This window comes from Rhea americana, unplaced genomic scaffold, assembly GCF_003343005.1.
Source record: "Rhea americana isolate MKP2758 unplaced genomic scaffold, rheAme1 scaffold_222, whole genome shotgun sequence".
Lineage (NCBI taxonomy): Eukaryota > Metazoa > Chordata > Aves > Rheiformes > Rheidae > Rhea > Rhea americana.
The window spans coordinates 1,400,659-1,410,317 of record NW_028186337.1 but is presented as its reverse complement, the minus strand read 5'-3'; the positions used below and the strand labels follow the sequence as shown (position 1 = coordinate 1,410,317).

The 9,659-nt window shown below is 55.3% G+C and overlaps 1 protein-coding gene across 1 annotated transcript in view; it reads left to right on the top strand.

The window, feature by feature from the left end:
- ADAMTS14 (ADAM metallopeptidase with thrombospondin type 1 motif 14) overlaps positions 1–9,659 on the top strand; it is a gene marked incomplete at its 3' end in the record, with an annotated part of 32,311 nt that overhangs the window by 3,481 nt on the left and 19,171 nt on the right. The window contains exons 2-5 of the mRNA XM_085305590.1: positions 12–246; positions 5,678–5,834; positions 7,187–7,383; positions 9,093–9,176. Of these exons, the coding sequence (XP_085161716.1) occupies positions 12–246; positions 5,678–5,834; positions 7,187–7,383; positions 9,093–9,176 (673 nt within the window). The remainder of the gene's footprint in view (positions 1–11; positions 247–5,677; positions 5,835–7,186; positions 7,384–9,092; positions 9,177–9,659) is intronic.

Here is a 9,659-nt window from a genome sequence, read left to right as displayed (position 1 = left end):
GCCGCCCGCAGCGCCGAGCCGTCGCCCCGCCAGCGCCCGCTTTACTTCAACGTCACCGTTTTCGGCGAGGAGCTGCACCTGCGCGTGAGGCCCAACCGGCGCCTCGTGCCGCCCGGCGCCGCGGCCGAATGGCAGGAGGACTTTGAGGTGCTCTTCCGGGAGCCCCTGCGGCAGCGGTGCGTCTTCACGGGCGGCGTCTCCGGCATGCCCGGCGCCGCCGTCGCCATCAGCAACTGTGACGGACTGGTAAGCGCGAGGCCGCCCGCCCCGCGGTGCTTCGTGCTCGCTCCCTTGCCGTGGCCGCCCGCTAAGGAAGCCACGGGCTGGCTGGCTCCGGCATTCGCCGGGTGGACATCAGCCCGTCTGCCCGGCAGCTCCGCCAGGTCTCGATAAAGCCCCCGGGTTGCGGCCAGGAACGCGTTTCCTATGTTACGTCCCGCCGGGAGAAACTTAACGGGGAGGTTTTGCTACGTGTGTCCCAGTGGCTTCYGTCGCAGGTGCTGCTCTGGCGTGGGCAGTGCGAAGGGGTTTCCCAACCCGGTTCAGACCAGTGCGGGGACGTTCATCTCGGAGTGCTCCGGGCAGTGTATATCCAACCGTACATCCACGCTTGCTCCGGGCGGTTAAAAATATTGCCTGCCTCGTGCCTGAGCCACCTCTTGCCTCGAGGTGGCACGCGGCCGACGGCTTCCCGCAGCCGAGCGCTGGGTCAGAAGCCCGACGGCCGAGCGCGTTACGCTTGCCGGYTATCTCCCGGCCGTCACCCGCGAGGGGCACCAGCGGAGGCGTTACACGAGCCGCGAGCGATGCCCGTGCGCCCTCCGTCGTACCCGTCGTACCTCGCGGCTCTGCAAGGAGCCTTTCTGCGCGTTGCCTGCCTCTTAAATGAGGTTCAGTGAGCTTTCGCATCTCCTGAAATCGCTTTTGGTGTCCCTTTTAAAGACAGGGGTTACGCTGCTGTCCGTCTTGCTGCTCCTGACGTCAGTAAGGTTTTTTTCCGTGGAGGACCTCTGCGTTTTTAGTAGTAGCTCAGATGCTCAGAGCCTCCTGGGYGAGGAGCAACGCTAACGGTGACTTATTGCCGCAGCACTTGCGCTGCTCCGTCACCCCTTCGTACGCCTGGCAGCTGGTGTGCCCACGGGTCTCCTACTTTTGATATCCTTGAAGAGCGTCCCATTATTTTCATTTTTTTAATATGGCTTTGGATCGCTGCCTTTCGCATTTCCTTTGGGCCAATTTAATCTTTGTTCTGCGTGTCAGCGCTTGCTGTTTTCTCCTGGTATCGTTCACGCCGCTCTTTAGGTGGAACGAACCTTTCATTTTGCTTTTTGTTTTCCCTTTGCTTTTTTTGTTGTTTTATTTTGGGAGATCTTTAGCTATTTTTGGCTGCTGGTGTAAACAGATTGGCATTCCTTTCTTTTTATATAGTGCATACCGTCACTATACATACAGAAATGACAGAGCAATACAGGCTGAAATATATATTTCACCTACAYGTAGTTTATTTTTGCCGACAACTTTACCAAATAATCCACCGTTTCTAAAGCACCTTTTTTGAACTGAGCGGGGCTGTGAASTTGCAGGAAGTCCTCCGTGCCCCGGGTTTTGCTGGGGCTGGTGGCTTTGGACACGTTTGAAAGCTTTATCTATTTCCTATAAGCGCGGYGAGCGTTTTCTGGCGCAGCCTCGGGAACGGAAGTGAATTTTCTAGCTCACAGGTTCCACTGCACAAATAACTTCTACTGGTGCCCCGAGCAAAAGGCGGGTGAATCTGCGCCACCTCCCCGGTGCCCGCTCGTCAAACTGGGAGGAAGCCTCGGCGCCGACGGCAGAACCGCGCCTTCCCGCCGGAGCGTCCCCGGGGAGGCTGCCACGGCGTCGGAGCCCGGCGCTGCCGCGGCTTCTCCTGCCCCGGCTGGGAGGCACCTGGTGGCTTTCGCCCAAAGCCTGGTAGATCCTGCTAGGAGGAGCAGATGCTGCCAGACTGGCGCGTGGTTTGGAGACTACATTCRAGTTTGGGTGTTGTATCCATCTCGAGCAGATTTTCTCTCTCTTTCTCCCCCTTCTGGGCTTTTCTTAGCCATCGTTCCAGGTGCTCCCATCTCGGCCCCTCTCACACCTTCTCAGGTGCAGCTCGGCCTCGTTACCAGCTCTCTCCTTGCATTGGGCCCTTTGGCACTTTGCTGCAACTCATGAACCTCTGGTTGAGGAGGTGGCTTGCGATGCGGAACGCCTTTTGCGTGTGGATTTATACAGCTTTGACTATCTCACCGCGAAAAGGTAGAGTCGCTCTGGGATGTGGATATGTAGGTGAGGTGAGGTCACTTTGTATCTGCTCGGGGTCTGTCCCCCTTGGAGGAGCTGTGCGTCCGAGAGGACCGCAAAAAGCAGTCCCAGAGCTTGGCTCAGCAAACGGAGCGAGCAACAGGGCTCAAACACGTGCTGGCGATAGCGAAGGGATCAGAAGAGAGTATTTATGACCGCGCTGAATTTGCCGGCGTGACCCAGCATAGAAGCGGGACCTTTGCTTTACCGGGGTGGACGTTCGTGATCAGGACACTTGGAATAATATTGTTAACGTCATGTCGGTAGAGCCAAACTAACCCGAGCTGGGCAGGGCCGGCTGTAGGGAGCGGGGTTTCCCTTTGATATGCATGTGCCCTGTAATTGCTGTTGACTTTTCGGGAAGTTATCCGTGGTCTCCAGCAAGGGATTATGGCTCTTACGTCTCAGCGCGTGGGGGGTGCAGGATCTCTCGGCCGCTCGTCTCTGGTCGGATGAAGTGTTCTGGGACGTTGCAGATGGAGTCTGTGTACGCAACGAGATGACGCTGTGTATAAACTGAGACTGGGATTATAAATAATAATAACGGAGTGCTGGAGAAAGAGAGTTCCAGTTAAATCTTTCCTAAATCCGTATCCAGCTACGCGAAGAAGCGGCCTGAGTTTTCAAAGAGGCCAAACCCACGGCACCGTCCGTGTTTATCGTTTGCTGCGGGCACGTGTGCGTGGGCATCTGGCCTTTTGGTGCAGGCGTTGTCTTGTGCCGGGGTGGGAGGACACCGTCTTCGTGCCRGACGATCGCGGCTGATCCGAGCACTTAGGGTGCGCGGACGGAGCCTGCGGCTCCCGAAAGGCAGGGGTGACCTCAGGCGGGGAAAAGGGGGCAAGGTGCAGCGCTCGCAGGGAGGCACGGGCTCCGCGGCAGCGTCTCCGTCGCGCGGCCCTGCTTTCTGGGACGTTCTGTCCAAATTAAGTGTGAAATGCATAGGAAAAATACATACTCGACACGCACGCCTGCGTTCCCCCCCCTCCACCCCCCTTCGCAGAGCTGTGTGCTTCCCTGGCTGGGTGTAGCGGGTTTATTAATTTTTCCACGTTTCAGCTGCGTTTGAGTGTCAGAATTTCCTGAATTCCTGGGGGAGCTTGCTCTTTTTTTAGCCGCCGGTCCCAGCGGAGTCACGCGAGGTTTCTCGGCGGCGCGGTGGGCTTCCCTGGACTGAGCCTTGACCGGGGCCGGGGGGGAGGGCTCAAAATTTCCTGAACTTCTTTTCCCACCTTTGGAAACCCCGGTGGGGACGAGCCGAGTGACCCCGTTCCCTTTTTTAAGAACGAGCAGGTTGGTGTGTGTCTTGTGCTCTACTTTTTTTTTTTTTTTTTAATTTTATTTTTAATTTCTGGCGGCTGCTGTGGTTTCTCTTTCGTTCGCACGTGTTGGCGTGCCGCGATCGCGGAGCAGGCGCGCGCGGAAGCGCCTCGCGTCCGCCTCGCCCGGCGGTGCCGAGTCYCCGCTCGGCACCAACGTGGCCTGTGCGCCCGCCCGTGCCCGCTGCGGGTGGAAGGGCTGCCCCGTGGCTTGCTGCAGTAACGCTCAATAAATTACAGCACGCGGCATTAAAAATAGAGGTGGGAAGGTGGAGTTTAGCAACCTGGAGGCCCTTGTGGAAGCGGGAGGAGAGTGGAAAAAGGAAGAGGAAGAGGCAGAAGGGGGGAGAAGAGTGATTAACGCGGTGTCCCGGGGAGCGCGCCGAAGAGAGCGGCTGAAGGTGAGGAGGAGAGACGGGGGCTGAGCAAGACCAAACCGCGCCGACGGCGCCTCCGACGTGCCGACAGCCCGTGTCGGTGCCGGGGGAGCAGACGGGGCTCCGGGGCGCAGCTSACCACGTCCTGCAGAAAGCAAGGACCCGAGGTGCACGCGGCGAGCGAGCTGATCCTGCCAAAACGGAGCATACCTGGATTCCTAGGGAAGAAAAAAATAAAAATCCCCCCCAAACCAGCCCCAAAGCTGGTTTCCAGTGGAGTTAAGCAGCTAATAAAACTGAAGTGGAGCAGGAAATTTGATGAAGTATAGCAGAGCCAGGTTGGCTGATGCCACAATGAATACAACTGCGCGTGAATGCGAAGGGGATCAAGTGACACAGGCAAGCTTGGAAGAGCCCCAGCTTTGACCGGCTGTTTACAAAGCCCAGCTCTGCCTCCGTGCCGCTGCGAAGCACCAGCGCTGCTCCCTGTGGTCCTYTTTCAGTCGCTGAAAGCGAAGCCGTTCCAGTAACGGAGCGCTGCTGAGTGCTCCGGTGGAGTCGGAGGCTTCGCTGCAAGGACGGACCTGCAYGTTCTGCGGGCTTTTCCAGGCAGCTGCTCGATAAGAAGCTAGCAGGGACGGTCCAGCCATCAAGGGCAGGGAAATGGGTGCACGTGCGTGATGGAGACCAGCAGAGTTGGTGGTGGACGCTGTGCTGCGTGTTCAGGAATCTTTTTTTTTAAAAAAAATCCATAGCTTTGCCGTGGGGCTGGAGAGGTTGCCTGTGCAATGAAGGAGCCACCAGGTGAAGTGAAAGCCCACTGATTTGGGGACAAAGTGGCAAGGGAACAAGGTGATTTTTGCGTGGTTATTTCCCGTCGCCCCTTGGTGTCTTTTGCTTGCCCCGGGTCCTAGGCAGCTGGTGCCTTGGGGCACGACTGCTTGGGTTGATTTCCGGGCAGGTTTTGTGGGAGCTTGGTGTTAATTGGGAGCGGCCGGTAGCCAGGACAATGTTTCCAGCGGTGTTTGCCATCTCATTCATCTTCCCGTTGTCTGGGAGGTGTTCAGAGTCATAACGCTTTCAAGCTCCTCAAGGGATTCCCCTSCTGCAATTTCCAAGCACCTTATGGCCAAAGATAGTTATTTTTTCCCTTCCTTGCAGTTAATACCGTTGGTCAAATGACTGATTTGCCTGCCAGCATGTCCSGCTGCGAGTCGGGGGTGGCGGCGGAGCTCTGGGAGGGCAGCTCCTCTGGAGCCCGTCTCCTCTGATGCAAAACCACCCTTCGCTGGTAAGAAGGAAAGGCATTTGGTAGCCGTATAGAGATGTAGTTTGAAACGTGGTCTGGTTGGGTGGTTTTTCCCTTCTATTTTTTTTTTCCCTCTCCTACAGGAGAAATTAAGGGTCRTTGTACATGAGGGTGGTGGTGAATTCAACCCACTGATGGTTGACATGTAAAGCACAGTTGACACCAGGGCGAGGTGGAGGTATGGTGGAGGCTCTCCTGTATGTCACGGTGGTTGAATTAACCTGTGTTGCCCTGAAATGGAGCACGTGCACACAAGCACATCCATATATCTACATATATGTACATATATATTTATTTATACTCACTCACACGTTCCGTTTGTCCCGTTTCTTCTCCGCGGGTTCCAGGCAGGCCTGATTCGGACGGASAGCAACGAGTTTTTCATCGAACCCCTGGAGAGGGGGCAGCAGGAGAAGGAGGCGCACGGGAGGGCCCACGTGGTGTACCGCAGGTCGGCCATCCGGCGGGACGGCGCGCAGCCCCGCGACGACCACCCGCCCGAAGGTAGCGCCGGCCGCCTCGGGGCGGCTGCGGACGGGTTTGGAGAGGGGCCGTCTCCCGCGTCCTCTCGCGCGGGCGGGCCGGGGAGGGCTGGCGCCTCTGGGCGCAGCGGATGTTCACGTCCGCGCGGGGAGGAGCCGCCTTTAAATCGGGCGGTTGCTCAGACCGGTAGCAGATGTGAAACCTAGCGTCCCCCAATAAGCAGCGTTGCTGATAACGTAGGCGACGAGCTTCCTCGGGGCCCTCATCAGAAACGCTTCCCGGGAACGACAGCACCTGTACAGACACCTTCGRGAAGCAAGTTTTGCCGTCGAGTGAAAGAAGGGATTTGCTAAAGCGCCTGAGCATGGTGGTCATCTGCCTGCAGCTTTGGTTCCTGACTTCCAGGCTTGTCTTAGTGAAACCCCGCAGCGGTCCTCGCTGCTCACCCCGTCGCTCTAGTGCTGCCAACGCTCGCGAGCTGCCTGCGCCGTTGCCGCCGCTTCTGCCCTCTGCCTCGTCCCCCATGAGCAAAATCACCYTATTGCGACTTGCTCGTTAGCAGTTCGCGCTGTACTTCAAAGAGCTTGGTCCTTCTGAACTGCTGCTTGCAGGSGGGAGGCTTTCTCAGGACATTTGCCCTCAGGCTTGCACGTCTTTYGCTGTGGCTTTAGGCCGGCTATGGCTCCCGGTGAGATCATCAGCAGCATCAAAGACAAGGAAACGCTGAGCTGTTGCTGGAAATCTTGAAATTCTTTTGCATTTGGGGAAAATTGGATGAGTTGCATGGGTCAGGAGGGGGAGAGCATTCCTAGGCACGTGTGATCAGACCCACGGAGGGTTTCGTCACTCCCGGGAAAGCGAGATGAGACATAGACGCAGGACTCAYGAGCAAAAGGGTCAGGAAACATCTGGCCTGGCCGAAGAGAGCGGGGGGACACATTCGACCTCAAAGCGACAGGAGACAGAGAAGGAGGTGCTGCAGTTTTTTGTGTTGATCAGCTCTACACAATCCAGAGCCATTTCCACCGTGAATTCGCTGTGCAGCCATCAGGGACGTATTAAAAAAATAAATATCTTCTGCTGCCTRATTACTTTTTTGGAGTGAAGTGTGGAGGACTTCGCTCGTGAGCCAGGAGCACCAAGGTGCTCCCGTGCCAGCTTGCTTCATTTACTTTCGGAGTCAGGATTGGCCTCTCTGCCCCCCAAAAGTGTATTTATGGCTTTGCATCGCCTCCACAACTCATTTTGGGGAGCAGATTTGGGGCTTTCAGGGCTGGAAAATCGGTGGGAGCCGGGTGCAAGCCGGAAATCACTGCGCCATCTAGCCTTACGGGCTCTTTTTCCTCTCTGCTGCCCTCCTCTCCCTCGCTCAGCGCCCCGCTTCCCGGTGGGAGAGCTGCCGAACTCGCTGGAGCTGGTGGAGGAGCGGCTCGGCGAGGCCGAGCGCAAGCGGCGCCACGCCAAGAAGGACGACTACAACATCGAGGTCCTGCTGGCGGTGGACGACTCGGTCGTGCGCTTCCACGGCAAGGAGCACGTCCAGAACTACGTCCTCACCCTGATGAACATCGTAAGGTTTTCCCTTTTTTTTTTCCCTTTTTCTGTTGCTGGGGGAGGAGGGCGGTTCTCCCGGAGCGGGGCTCGACGGTTGCTGGTGGTGGGTCTCTTAAAAGAGAGGTAGGTTTCTCCGACGAAGGCTCCGGCGTCTTTTTTTTCCCGTGCTTTGGGGAGGAATTCCCATGCCAGGGTTGGAAAGGGAGACGGGAGGACCGGTGCATCCTCTCCCCGATTCCTTTGCATCTGATTTTCCCCCGCTTTTGTGAGTATTTGCCACCATTCCCAACTCGGCTTTCCCTTCTCCGCCTCCATCTCTTCCTGCCGGCCGAGACCCCAAAATAATGGGCAAATTATAGCACTGCAGGCTGTTTTTTTGCAAAAAGACAGAGCCGCTCGGTGGGAGAATTAGTTGTCAGGCAGAAAGGTTAATACCGATTCTTTAYGAGCTTTTCTTTTAATTATTACTATTTTTTTCCAAACAGAAGCCCAGCCGATAAATTTTGAGTCTCGTAAAGCACTCAGGTAGCCTGGAAAATTGGAGGCTCGGAGTCGTGCAACATCTGTGTGAATTGTCACAGCATCCTCCGTTTCAGAAAAARGAAAAAAAGCCCCATAAATCTGACTTACGTATTCAGAATATTCATCTGATCTGCAAAATTATGACGTAGCCGAGGAAAATTATTTCTCTCTTGGACAAGTGGAAAAAGTATATTTTATTAAAAAAAAGGAAAAAAAAAAAGAAGGAAAAAGAAAAAGGGCCTAGTAGCTCCCAGGTGGTGCAGAATTGTCCCAGCCGTTGTCCTGGCCGTAGCAAAGTCGTAAATCTCAGGCTTTTCCTTGTGCTGTTTTGTCGAAGGGCTCTGAAGCGCGTTGAGAACTCCCTTACGTTTGACCATATGTTTTTGAAAAACTTGGACAGCGAGCGTTGAATCTTAAAAAGGGCGTCTTGTCTTCTGTTTTTAGTGCTTACGGGTAGAATGGGTATTTAAAAAAGAAGTGGACACGCTGGGTTTCAGTAGGTGTAACTCGCTCCTCAGAAAGCGAGTGTAATGTGCTGGGTAGGTGTGATATACAAGGTTATAACTCATATTTTCCTTTGCAAAGTAATCTTGAACGGCAGATGTTGATGTAGATCTTATTGACTCATGAGCCCTCCCTATTCTTTCAATTATATTGTCTTCTCCCTGGGGTTTCTCCTGGGGTTTCCGAAGCTGTAGGTCAAGTCTGACTCACCAGCAGGACTGACGAACCCCCCCGGTCTGATAAGATCACTCACCTCTCCCTTCACGGCCGTATTATTTTTTTTTCTTCCCACAAAGCGCAAGGATGCGAGTCTGAGCCGCTTGCTTATTCAGGATGCTTTGTTTTGTGGTTTTTCAAACCAAAACAAAAAAAAAAAAAAAGGAGGGGGGAAAAAGCTAAAAAAAAAAAAAAAAAGAAAAAGAAAAAAGGCCCAAATTCTTGGTGTTAATTTTCTGCTTACTTTAAAAGATGTATTTTAGTGCTAAGACACAGAAAAAAAAAAAGGAGGGGGGAAAAAGCTGGAGTGGTGGAGGAGGACGCAGGCTTGGAGCTGGCCCAGCATGCTGGTGGGACACGCGGTGGGAGCGAGGAGGAGTGGGCTCCGGGGAGCAGCGTTCCCTCCCGTGGAGGGCTTGCTTCAGCAGCCGCCCCTAACTTTATTCTAATTTGTTTTATTTTTAATTTTTTCCCCCTCTTCAGGTGGATGAGATTTATCACGACGAGTCCCTGGGCGTCCACATCAACATCGTCCTGGTCCGAATGATCATGGTGGGGTACCGCCAGGTAAACGTGGGGTGCCAGTGCGACGGAGGCCCCTCCGTCCCGGGGCAGGGGGGTTCGCTCGCACTAGGACGGAGCCGCTTTTCAGACYGGCCCTGGTGCCATTTTTTTTTCTTCTTTCCTTTTTTGATGAAATCTGTGTTGCTTCTAGTAGAAAAGAAGAGGTAGAAGTTGCTTGTGAAGGGTAGGAAGGGGATGCTCTGCACGGGTTGCCGGAGGGAGAGGCGTCCGCGGTTCTCTCGCGCTCGCGGGCCCCCGGGAGACCCGGAGGCTGGCCTTCCTCGGATGCTCCCCTGGAAGCGGGACGTCGGGAGGTCRCGGGGCGAACGCGGCTTCCCAAACTGGTGAGAGCGGTGTATCGGCGAGGAAGAACCGAGGCCACCATCTCCTGCGTGCCGGGCTTGACTCAGCAGCCCTGGCAGGCTCTGCCGTCTTGGTCTTTAGCAATTGGGGGAAGACGTGGACGGGTAAAGCACGTGAAGGTTT